The 13,699-nt window shown below is 37.9% G+C and overlaps 1 protein-coding gene across 1 annotated transcript in view; it reads left to right on the top strand.

The window, feature by feature from the left end:
• Positions 1-13,699, top strand: part of nrxn2a (neurexin 2a) — a 73,979-nt gene that overhangs the window by 58,801 nt on the left and 1,479 nt on the right. Inside the window, exons 16-20 of the mRNA XM_029519813.1 lie at positions 2,774-2,955; positions 7,067-7,238; positions 9,453-9,542; positions 10,911-11,239; positions 12,860-12,944. Of these exons, the coding sequence (XP_029375673.1) occupies positions 2,774-2,955; positions 7,067-7,238; positions 9,453-9,542; positions 10,911-11,239; positions 12,860-12,944 (858 nt within the window). The remainder of the gene's footprint in view (positions 1-2,773; positions 2,956-7,066; positions 7,239-9,452; positions 9,543-10,910; positions 11,240-12,859; positions 12,945-13,699) is intronic.

Here is a 13,699-nt window from a genome sequence, read left to right as displayed (position 1 = left end):
ATTATTGTAATATATATATATAGAGAGAGAGTAAAGTATGATATAATTTACCTGAAAAAATCCAAAAACCTGACATGCATATATGTGAATTTGTGTAGAACTAGTTTCTAACTTGGTAATAGTGTTCAAGTTAAAATCCTAACTGGGAATGTTCTGCTATGTTCAACTTGTCACTTTTCAACATAAATTGAATTGAATTGATTATGAAAATCAATACTTTACATCAGTCCAAGAATGTTTTTCAGTCATCAGGGTGTTATACTCTCAATGCACACGTTAAAATGGAAGTCCATCCTTGCAATTTCTCTCCCGTTAACTGATTTTTAGAACCCCGGATGTGTATTTGTAATCTAACCCAATCAGTGACTCCATATGTGACGTGTGTTATATGTTAAGAGTCACACAATCACACAATCATACAGCTTGCTTTTATAAGCTGTCAACAATTTAGCTCTTTCAAACCATCTTGTTTTTCTACTATTAGCATTTCGTGCAATGCATTGGAGAATATAATGTTAATGATGATCCACTAAGTCTGGTTGGAGGCATCTGAAAATTGAGTTCATGAGGTTTTTGTCTCCTGAGAATCCCGTTAAATTGATTTTTTGGGAATATATTGCACAGTGAAATTTGAAACAAGATCCAAATTGAAACAGAATCTGCTGATTGACCGCATCATAACTCGTCTGCCTGTTTGGTAGAACAAGAACAAACAGAGCTAAAATATAATGAATAATGAAATGCATTATTATGTTTAGATCATTGCTGTTTTTTGCTGTATTATTGGATTGAAATGTCAGGTACTCTTTTGGAACATCATATGCAGAAGTAGTTGCATTTTATGCATGCTTGTGTTAGTACATCAATAATGTTATTTAAATCCTTTATTGTCGACCAGTAAACTTTTTCAAAAGCAATGCATTCATCAGTATTAAAAGAAAGGTGATTGAATTTAGTAAAAATTAAGACAGACTTAGTGTGCCAGATGCAGATAACATTCACTAAACGGAAAGAACCAATAAAACAATCACTGCGACGGTGTTTGACTGCAATTTCTGGACATTGATTAAGATTTCATCAGTCAGAAAAAATGGTTTGAAACAGACACTCACAGAGAACCTGGCCTTTTAATTAAATTCCAAGACAGTGCACAGCGTTTTCAAGCCTTCGGAGGAAATGTTCAGTGATAACAAAGCATCCGACCAGTTGTTAGTTCCTGTCAGTAACAGACCTTTGTAGTAAGTAGCCATTATGAAAAGTATCAGAGTACTCACATCTTTGAATGTGTCTGAAATTGAGGCTACAATTTAGTTTCAAGTGTTTCGCTGTGCTAGACTTAAAGAGATTCAAGTGCTGAAAAATATAAAAACAACACTCAGATTTCAATTGTTAAAACAAGAGGATCATATTTATGCTTGCACTCTCAAAGATTACTGTAATTTCCATATTTGCAGTCGACACCTGGGATCCTAACTCATCTAAAAGAGCGCTAGCCCTTGAGAAAATTCAGACTTCAACTGAGATTTGACTTAAATTAGAATTAACTAACAGAATAGACCATATAAAAATGGATTACAGTCATGACTTGAATGTTCATGCACAAATGAAAGGATTTTTTAAAGGTGTTATTATTATATTATATTATTATTTATATTTACCAAGCTGAGCTGTCAGAGAATGTTGGAAGCATGTATCTCATAATGAAGGGTGTCTGATTTACTAGCTACTCAGCAAATGGACTTCAGTATAATCTGTGTGGATTTTCTCAGGTATCAAAGAATTCCATCATGTCAATTATAAATCAACGCCGATGTGCCTCATTCATCTCCAACACACACACAGGAGTCATTTTTGAGTGCAAATGAATAACATGCATTGTAAAAAAAAAAAAAAATGCAACCAGCTACTATTACTTTGAAGTGCAGCTGCTAGATACTGTGGATGATTTTTTACCAGATTTAAATCAATAATTTTTTTCAAAATGATCCCTTGACATAATTCAGTTACCTTTTTCATATTAAATTGAATTTGACAGAAGAGGCTCACATTATTATGGATGCATTATGCACAAAGTGGCTATCAGATGGTCTGTGAAATGTCAGGATAACATTGTGATAAAAAAAAAAAAAAAAAAAATCACAAATGGAAAACCCAGACAGGCGGGTGTTTGTATCAATAACAGTACAGGGTCAAAACATATAAAGAAGTCTGGGCACTGTCATAAGTATAAAGCACAGATATAGAATAGCTTGGTAAGTGCTCTAACTCATGTAAGATGCTGTCTGACATAGAGGCCGTAAGTTGAAGAGAGCACAAAAACTGATGTTGGAAATGATGAATTTTTCATGTTTCAGGGGGGAAAAAACTCAAGGGCCTGTGCATTCAGAGAGGAAAGCTTCATGCACTCTGTGAGCTGGCGAGAAAAGCATTGGTGCTGTTTTGCTCAACTAAATGTCCCCTGATTTGTTTTATCTTTTTTTTAATGTCCTTAGTGTTTTACACATCAGCAGTATTTGCAGTTGTGGAATCATGAAAATCAAAGACCCCTGCCAGTGGTTTATGTCCACGATGTGAAGCATCATCAAGCTTTTCAAATCCGCCTGCTTAACTGTCATTTAAGACTGAACCTCTTTCATAAATCTTTTCTCCTTCCCTCCTTGGAGAAAATGCTATGCTAATGCAATGCTACTTTTACAGAAAATACTACCTGTTAACATCGCTGAAAATTCTCTCTCTAATCCCTCTCTTCATGTTTCACCTTTTCTGTTCGCAGCTGGGACTACGTATATCTTTGGGAAAGGAGGAGCGCTCATCACTTTCACCTGGGCTCCCAATGAACGGCCAAGCACCCGAGCAGACCGGTTAGCCGTGGGCTTTAGCACTCAGCAGAGGGATGCCATCCTGGTGCGAGTGGAAAGCACCCATGGGCTCGGAGACTACCTTCAGCTGCACATAGTAAGAATGGGAAGAGTTTGGGGCTTCATGCATAAGAGGCAGAACAGAAGAAGATCAGAAGATCAGCTCTAACATCAATCGATTAAAAAAAAAAGGACAGTGGTGTTTGATATATGGTGCTAATATAAAACATTTGAATATGCTATGTATCATATAATGATGTACTTGTGAGGAGAGTTTCACTCTATTTTACGAGCTACAAGGCACATTTGCGTCAGAAACCTTCCACTGGACGCTTTTCAAAGTTGTATCCTTTAAACTGCGCTTCCAGTTTGAAACCTGTGAAACCGACCTTGCCAGCCATGGGCTGTTTCTAGTAAATGCACAGGCTGCTGCCTTCATACAGAGCCAGCTGAAAAGATGTTTTTTCCAGCCAAGTCCTAGCAGCCTGACAGATTGTTTACTGTGACACCTTATTGACACTGAGCAGAGGGGAATCAAAAAGAGTGGAGATGGTGTTGAGTTTGTCTTCCTACTTTTCCCAGTTTAAGCTTCATAATATACATGTGCTCTTGGTTTATAGGGGCCTTGATTGTCAGTTCTAGTAATTTATTTATGTAGATTAATTCCACATTTTAGCGTGTTCAGTTTCCTTCCTCTGCTTACTCATCGAAGAGGAGGAAGACTGTGAAAGCTAGGTGAAGACAGAGAATGGCAGTACACTGGTCAAAATAACACTGACCACACCAGATACTTGAAAGAATGATTTACAAAGATATATGAATTTGATGGGTTTGATTTTCTACAGAGATTTGGGGTTTTCAAAAATGGGTACCGTAGAACAAAATTCACTTTTTATATGAAGGTCTATCCAAAACTACAATATGAGACGTGTAAATGATGAAAGGAAGCAGACAGAACTCTTCCTAAAGAAACAACCTCAAACACCATAATAACTCTGTTATGAATATCGCACTCAGTGTACATATACACATATACGCTTGTCAGATATGACTATTAGAGCACCAAAGATGAGACGTGTCACCACTTCATTTCCATCCACTGGTATTTTAGGAAACATTAAGTATTGACATCAGCAAATGTACCATCTGATTGTCCGTGCTTAAAATGGTTCATTAAAATAGTAATTTCTCCAAACTGCATTAAAGAGCTGAAATGGTTAGCTGTAACTGCATGGTTAAGTGAGGATCATGCATACACAAGCTTCAAAGACCAGTTACTCCAAACAAAAGGAGCCAATCATGTTCACCAGAGAGTGCATTAGAGAGGCTGATACGACTTTCAAATGCATATGTTTTTAACAGGGGACTAAAAGATAAAACTAAAACAGTGCCATTGTGCAGAAATGATGACAATTAGATATGCTGAAGAAGTTATGCCTTATAGCACAGCTTCAAACTAAAGAGGACCAGATCAAGATCTGAAGTTGTGGATGTGGACATCAGTGACTCCATTGGTTTCTTCTGATTTTGCTAATACTACAGGCAGGCACTCACTCCTGCAGGCTTCTGTATGTACTCCCCAAGTATTTGGATATTTCAAATTTATCACATTTATTGATAAGTTAGATTCATATGTTTTCTAAGAGAACTGAAAGAAAATATGTTGAAAGAATATATGTTAGTTTTCATTCCTGCGGAAGAAGGGATAGGTGCCCAAATTTATGCAAGCTACTGGCTGCCTCTGAGAAAAAGGCCTCAGTAAAGCGTGTCATACTATTCAAAACAGACAGTTGACTGGTAACACAGAGAGACAGAGATGTGATGGTCCTGTTAAAAAAATCATGATATGTCCACAGCTTTCATTTCTACCGCTTATCCATCAGGGTTGTCCAGGTTCACTTTAAGCTCTGTTTAAAAATTCATCCGTTGCTGTCCTATCACAGAAGAATCCTCAGTGTTTGGTCCTTATAGGTTTCCTTCTTCATCCCCTCAAAGATGATTCCTTATAGTAATATGTCCTTATAATCAATGCTTTTCCTCTTCCTCCACTGAAGCTTTAAGGGTTGCAGATCTCAATGTCCATTTCAGCCACAGTTCTGTCCAACAAAGCTGATGTCAACACACTAGGTGTGAGACTACATAGCTTTTCATGACAATAAGCTTCATTAGCCTTATGTCTGAACATCCAGACATTAAGAAACAAAAAAAAAAGGAAAAAGTTAACTAGCCAAGCTTTTTTTTACTAAATGTCGGGTTCTGTAGTGTTGCTCTGCTTGCGAGCTGCCAAAAGATGCTTTGGGGGTGTTTTGTGATGGCACAGAACGTCTGCGTTAGCAAGTTGTTCTGCAGCAGTGCTTTTGTTGAAGCCATATGAAGCCCCTGGCAGACTTTTCCGGCCCTGGAGATACTAACTGTTATCCAGAGGACAAGGGTTTGATCTGACCTGAGATCACATTACCCTGCAGTTTCACCACTTAGCTTCTCGGGAAGTATAATTAACACACGGAAAACTAAATAGCTCTGAACACACTATAATTAAAGAAGGAATGTAAGAGATATTTCTCACAGACAGTGTAATGGATGAGGTTTACCACAATGATAACATTGTTTCTTGATATGGTTATGAAATAATAAATTAGGACTGTAGTTCCTTTACAGCAAGGTCTCCTGCCCTGCTGGTTTGCACCAACCTGTGGTGACATCGACTTTACAAGCTCTGGTTTGTAGCTGGTAGCTGTGAGTGGGTAGATATTTATCAAGAAAGGTTTCATCTTCGTTTTGTCAGCTGTAGATCAGACGCACATAGTCACCCCCTCCTGGGTTCATGACACCTTTTAAGTGATTTGAATTAGGAAAGATAACAATGGGATGAGCTGTACACCTTCAATAGGAAGACTCTTGAAATGGGCCTCCTTTACGTGAAAGTTGATTTCTCAAGCTTAAAATTTTATTCTTGATGGAACCAGGTCTCTGAACAATTTATACTTCAGTATTTAATATCAGCAAGAGTAATTATTTCAGATTCAAGAGGTTTCTGGGTGGATTTTACATATGATTAGAGGGTGAGTGCAAATCTCTGAGACAGGTTTTTCTTTGCACAATGGTAGCCACAATGAGGGCAAGCAAAGAAGTATTTCTGTGTAAGTATTTGAATTCCTTTTCTTAAGTTGGTAAAGCAGCATTGGAGATATCAGAAAAATGGAACCATCTATAATATTAAATTGTGCATGTCAAGTAGAAGATTCTGACTGTAAAACCGTAAGACCCAGGATTGAAGATGTTCACACCATGACTGAGTGAATTATTGTGCATGTTGTGTGCCTTGCAGAACCAGCAGTTTGCGTGATTAAATTTCAGTAAAACACACAGCCAGTTTCTCTGTTCCCTCTCCGGCTGACAGTATGATACAGCCAGCCAGCTGCTGGAGTCAAGGCTGTTTAAATAAAAGCCTGCAGATTCTCCGTCATTGATGGTACACAGCTGGGAGACAAATGATATAAAAAGAAGAGGTGCAGTCTGAGTGCCGACTATCAATAATAATATTGTTACAGCGTTGTTTTGCCCATATAGCACCTTTTGTGCATGTTGAAACGTACCATATGCCTAAACTTTGTCAGGGAATTTTTGCTCCCCAACAGGAGGGGAACACTCGGTAAATAAGTCCTGGGTTCACAGTGCCCCCACAGTGCAATTGAAAAGTAAGATGTAATGGTTTGCCCTTGTTGTGTGTTTCTCGCAGATGTCTGGGATAACTACATTCACATTTTGACCTGTGTTGAAGTTAGAACGATGTTAGCAAATGTTCAAAGGCCAGAGAGGAAACAACGACCCCATGACTGTTTTTTCGCAATGTCTCATATTAGTGCCACCCAAAGGCTGAAGCAGCTTGGACCTTTTAGGAAGGTTTGCAGGAGCAAGAAAAAGCTTACAAAGAGAATAGTTGAAACATCAACAGAAACAGCAGGATTCTGTCAAAAGTTATCCAAAGTTGGAACCAGCAGCTGGCTGCTGAGCGGGAGTGCTGTTTGTCCCTACAGAAAAAACTAACACACTGCCCATGTTTGAAAAGATATGTTTTTATTATTACACAAGGTTTCTGGCTTTCCAACCAATAGAAATGATGTGTTACTGTGTATGATATGACATTTTCTTGACAATTTTGTCTTTTGTGTTGCGTGTAGCATTCACTCTTTGTTTTTCACCCACAGGATCATGGAAAAATAGGTGTCATCTTCAATGTGGGGACGGATGACATCACCATTGATGAGCCTGCTGTCATAGTAAATGACGGCAAGTACCATGTTGTACGCTTCACACGCAGCGGTGGCAATGCCACTCTCCAGGTGGACAACCATCCAGTCATTGAGCGTTATCCACCAGGTAAGGCTGATGGGACAATGAGCTGAAGAGACATAGCATGGAGCATCTGCTTTTGCGGGAGTGGATTGCATGTCTGCCTATCGAATATGATTCCTTGAATGTGCAGTTGTGAAAGGTATTACTTGCAAAAGAATGATCTGTTCACAGAACCTAGTTGTTTCATCAGTGTAGCTATTGTTGTACATATATGAGTGGATATGCCGTTTTGCACAGACATCTATCTGAAATCTATGTCCAAAGAACACAGAATTAGCTAGAAATCATTTTCATCAGCCTCTGTTTTAGTCATCACTTTGACTGACAGGTAGGGAAGAATGTAGCAGATAAGAAAAATCTTTACCGCTAATGTGGTTCAACTACTATACAGTCCTATTTCAATACATTGTTTACAATTTGAACACATATGTAGCCTATATGTAGAAAATATCAAAATGATATGTTTATTTATTTGTTGTTACTCTACAAGCCATTTGTCAAAGTGTAGAGACAGTGTTTACTAACTAGAATATTTTCAGTTAGGACAGTAAATTCTTGTTGACATAAACAATTTTGTAGTGATTTTTTTCATCTTACTTTCAATCTGGGTTCCATCATTTTCAAAAAGAACTATTCATTTCATAAATGGAAATTATTATGTCAGTTTTAGATAAATTCAAATGAGTATCTGTCAAAAAGACAGTATAAATGCCGCGCAATGACCAGCTCTAGTTTAAGTGTTCTGAACCCATCGAACCAGGTAACCTCACTCAGATCAGGTGCACCAGCTGGCACAGCAGGGCTAAACCAGGATCTCTTTCCACCTCCAGCTGATGCTCAAAGCATGTGTACATAACACAGATGTACACGAATCAAAGCTGTGTAATGCTGAAGGCCATATAATGTGTACACCCTTTGTGAGCACCCACTCGGTAGTCTCTGGTTTCTAAAGTACTGCTCTTGCTGCAAATTTAGCTGTGGATCTGTAAAAGAATCTTTTGGCTTGACATGTTCATGAAATAAGATGAAATGTAACATAATACGTAATATCCTCCATCATTTGTGTAAAGGGAGAATGCAGGTGAACTCCTTGCACAACTCCTGAGGCTTAAGGAATGTGCAGTTTCGTTTATTTTAAAATCTCCTGTATATCAAAGCTCACAGTAATAACATAGTGAAGGTAAGCCTCGCTTTAACTGTCAGACACTGTATGTACTTTGCCGCCTTTTCCATGTTGTACTGTAATCTTAGTCCTTTTATCCATTTATACAATCCCATGCCAACCTACACGTACCAATAATGTCAACAAGAATTAATGAGCGGTAAAATCAAAGTGGTAAACCTGCGGCTGATGATCGATAGAACAGAAATATTTGTGGCTCTAATATTAACTGGCATCTGCTTTTCTTCAGAAACTGACAATTCATGTTGTTGAAGTTTGTATCACGTCTTTCCTGTAGTAGCTTTCATTAGATTAATTACTCCTCTGTGTTTGCATGTGTTAAATAAAGAGCTGAAGTCGTGTCCCACTTGAGAGCAGCCTTTGTCCTATTAGCCCCGATTCTACTGAGAGACTTAATACATTCATATTTTCAAAAAAGTAGGTGTTGGTGTTAAAACAAAAATACATAACAATATTCACTTTTGTCTTGGTGTTTTTTCAGAAGTCAATATCTCCCATTAGTATTTGATGTGAATCTGCTGTCTATATCTCACGGGGCATATAGTAAAAAGCGCACGGCATATCATGCAGTAAAATAGCTCGGATTGTGGAACAGAAGTGTGATGAGACTTCAGACTTTGTTGTAACTACAGAATGTGTATGATTGTCTAAGTGCTATGATTTCCTGATTTTCTCAGTGTCTTTATTGATTTGCCTGATTTTTTTTTTTTAAGTTTCTTTGTATGTTGACCTGAATTAACCTCTATTTATATAGTACTTAAAATTATGTTACATTTTATTGTCATTGGTATTGACTGAGTATTAGCTAAATAGCTAAATAACACTAACTAGTGTAGCACATTATAAATAGCCTAAACACTACTCTAATTAGCATTAACACTGTTACTCGTAATAATTAGATAACACTACATAAAGCACAAGTTTGTTTTAACTCACAGCTGAGTTAAAATTGATAACTTGTTAAACCTGTTAGCCATTATAACATTGTTTCTAACCTTGTGATCTTTCAACTTGCAGACTTTAACCTTTAATCTGTCTCTCCAAATTCTTTGAAGGACACTATGATAATGAACGACTGGCTATTGCTAGACAAAGAATCCCATACAGACTTGGTCGGGTAGTTGACGAGTGGCTACTCGATAAAGGTAAAAATTAATTGATTAATTAATTAACCCTTGAAATAACTACTAAATAACCTTTCCCTATGAGAGGTGCAGTGCCAGAGGACAAGGGTGACAAGGATTAAGTCAAGACCCGACATACTTTTATTGGAATTGGAACCTGAATTGACCACAAAATGTAGTTTCAAGTGGAATTCAAAATAATTGTCAAAACTTAGGGGTATCGCATACTTGCCATTTATTCTGTCATCCTTACACCTTGTGGAAAAGCTGCACCTTAACAAAGCTTTTAAATCAGTCTACTAAAACATTAATAACCTTTGTCTAACCCTCTACCGTCCCTCTAACCACTGTGTGCAATTAAGTGCTGTGTTTAATTATTCTCTATAAAAAAATCATCAAAATGCTGTGTAATATTCACATTAACCCCAGTGAAACGTAACATGTGCCATAAGTCAAGCAACTCTCGTACCTATTAAACTGAGATTTTTAAACTGTAACACCTTGATTTCATCACAAAAAATTTACTTCTTTTCCCTTTCCTTGTTCCTTGCATCTTTGTATTGCCTCCCCTTGTTACCCCCACAGCAACCACGTCTTAAGATGAAGTTTTCTGCTGCAACAAAACAAACCTGACAGGCTGCTGAAGTATATCACTGTTTGCATCTATTAACTTGCTAATAAGTATTCTCCTGAGCTAGGGCTATTACTGCAGTCCTCCTCCACTGATGTAACACTGCTTATCAGTGAAACTGCTGACAGTGCCCCTTTACAGAGGTGAAACAACAGGACTAGGGGGAACCTGGAACAGAGCATGTTTTAATGACCTAATGATTTTCTGGGAGAAGTGATGTAGAATCTGACAGAAGCATAAGGATGGCAATCATTTTGGCTGACAGTATTGTAAGGTTATCATTTAATAGTCTCCCCATCTCTTTGAAAGAGGTCAAAAGATATATATCCTTTCACCATGTATTGAGTTATGATATAAATGAATACATCTGTCCATTTTTACCCACAGACAAATTGCTAACTAAGCTAATATTCAAAATGAACTTCTTGAATGAACAAAAAAAAAATCAACAAAATGAATCTGTCCAATCTAAATATTTAAATAGGCACCTAAATAGACTCTAAGACTCCTCTGATGATTGTAACCTCTATGGATAAAGTCTAAATTAGTCTTGCTGCTAATTCTCATTGCCATTTTAAAGTTAACGTAAAAATCAAGTTTTAAATAAATTATCAACTATCCATGTTATAATCATAAATAAAGTCCACTTGGTTCAAATGATGATCTTGTCCAAACTCTCCCAATATGACTTCTCTGTCTGCTCTATCACTCTTTCCCCTTTTTCTACCTTCTTTCTTTATGTCTCTGTCTAATTTTAGGAAGACAATTGACCATCTTTAACAGCCAGGCAGCCATTAAAATTGGCGGTCACGACAAAGGTCGGCCCTTCCAGGGTCAGATTTCAGGGCTGTATTACAACGGTCTACAGGTGCTCAAACTGGCTGCAGAAAATGATCCCAGCATTCAGGTGGAGGGCAACCTGCGCCTGGTGGGCGACTCACTCTCTGTGCTGACCACTGACACCACCTCCGCCACCCCGTTGGCAGTGTCCGATATGTCCACCACAATCATGGAAACCACCACTACGATGGCTACCACCACTACCCGCAGGCAGCGGTCACCCAGCTTGAGGGAGAGCATCTCAAAGGTCAGAGAGCATAAGTATAATATCAAAAGAGAGTTTTGAAATTTTGTTATGACTGTTGAAAAGTACTCTTTCTTTTATGTCGCTTCACATGATATTATTAAAATGAAGAGGAAGACGAAGGCAGAGGCAATTTTTTCCAAAGAAATACATATAAAACCCTCTTATTAGCTGTCAATTAGTCATTCCATTAAATCGTTTAAAATAGTGATGGTACAAAAACAATTTGCAATAACTTGTTTAGTGGCTAGCCCTGTTGCCCCACAACTAGAAGGCCACGGGTTTGGTGGTGGAGTTTGCATGTTCTCCCCAAGTCCGTGTGGGTTTCCTCCCCTGCCTGTGAACCCCGCCTTCACCCAGAGTGAGTTGGGACTGGCTCCAGCACCCCCCACCACCCAGAATCGACAACATACCAGATTCTTCAATTTTACACGACTTTTAATCTGAAAAGTTATGCGCAACTTCTATTATTATTGAAAATGAAAGATAAAATAACCACATTTTTCAGAATTGAAGAGCTGTGTATCAGAAAAAGATGAACTGTGTGTGTTGTGCAGGGCTTAATTGAACATAAACATTCAGCTGTTTTTTGGTTAATCAAGACACAAATTACTTTTATAGCTTGGGCAAAGAATTTGGACATTCAAAAGAATCTGTATATACAGTATGGTACATAAAACTGAAATTGTTCAAATACAAATGCATCCATTCTGATTGTCAGTGGCATTAAGGTATTCATAAGTATTATCAATTAATTAATAATAATTGATTTTATAATGTCATCATCTGGTTATGTGACTTTGAATTAATCACATGATTCATTCACAATGCCTTTGTAATAGGATTCATGCTTCAACATAATTTTTAACCTATAATACCACGTAAAAAAAAAGAAAAGAAAAGAAAAGCCTTTTTACTGACGAAGGCTTTTAGGCATAGAGCAGTCATGACACTGCATGGCATCCAGATTGGTAATACCTAGCATTTCTTACAGGTGATTTTAATCTATATACTGCAGACTTGCCAAATTGGAACAATTTCAGCAGACCTGAGGTTTCAAAGAAACCTCATGCTGTTCCTAATAAAAATACAGAGTGTATTTTTCATTATATCCCTGTTGTCCGGTTTCCCTGAAATTGGCTTCTTTGTATTTTCAATTTACCCTAGTAATCCATAGTGGACCGTTTACTCGCTGCTGCACTCAGGTATTTTGAGTCACTGTGTACCAAAAAATCCAATTTAGACATATTGAAGCCCCAATTTAACAAGTGAAAATTTCTTTTTGCAAATTTAATAAAAAAAAAATTGGACACAAAGGAAACTATATACAATTAAAAGAAAGCATGAACAACACTGAGTCTATTGGGAACTCACTCTCCATTAGCAGTGATCTTGCTATGTGAACACATGAAGTTAGACACAGGAGTAAATGAAAAACTACATGAAGGCACATTTTTGGTTTGTATTCTCCCTGTTGCTCCAATTTTAAAGACGGAAGTGCTGCAGCTTTTCCTCAAATGGTAGACAGGCAGCAAACACAAAAGAGAAACCGTGAGCGCAAACCAAGATGATGGAAATATGTGAACTGTCATTTTACAACATATCTTCTCTATTTTCTCCCAGCCGCAGAATTCAGATGATATTTTGGTGGCGTCAGCTGAGTGTCCAAGTGATGATGAGGACCTGGAAGAGTGTGAACCAGGGACAGGTGGGTCAGCCCTGGCAAATGGGATGGGAGTGCAGCAGTTATCCAACCACTGCTAATGATACTCTTACTCACAAGTGGAGTTAAAATGCACTGACTTCAGACAGCCATCATGGTTTTACAGTTTATTTCCAAGCTCAGCCTTTCCAGTAGCTCCCACGCTCTCATTTATTCAGAGGCTTTGTCTCACAACTGTCCTCATTCGCATAGTTCTTGTCAACTTGTGTCAATTGAACTTGTATACAGGCTTCTAAGTCGTGTCTGTAACCTGCTAAATTGGATGGGAGAAAATCTTAATGCAGTGCACTGTGGCCATTAAGACTGGGTGACAGGAGAGAGCAGATCAGCCTTGTGACAGGCACAAGCTGTGGATCTTAAGAGGTAGCCTGTCCTCATTATGGCTGCTTCTATTACTAATATGACCTTATCAGAATTGTTTGTTGTTGACTATCCCTGCAAACTGTGACTCAGGTAATGATGACAGAGATTCTATTGGACATTAATCACCAAACTCTGCAGACTGAAATATTCTTCCATACCAAAAAAGCATTCCCACCTCAGAGTCAAATCAAAGTAAAATAAAGAAAGCTCATATAAAACATTTGTGATGATTAATTTGATGAGGTGTATATCCAAATTGTGAGTAAATAAACGAGGGACACAGTGGTTCCTTTCAATAAGCCACTATATTCCATGTGTTACTCCATAATAAAATAACATGTCTGTCATTTCTCTCAACGCTCTTTAACACCTTCCCA

The sequence above is a fragment of the Echeneis naucrates genome, chromosome 14 (assembly GCF_900963305.1).
Source record: "Echeneis naucrates chromosome 14, fEcheNa1.1, whole genome shotgun sequence".
NCBI classification, from domain to species: Eukaryota; Metazoa; Chordata; class Actinopteri; order Carangiformes; family Echeneidae; genus Echeneis; species Echeneis naucrates.
The sequence above is the reverse complement of the archived record's forward strand: the minus strand, read 5'-3'. Positions and strand labels throughout refer to the sequence as shown.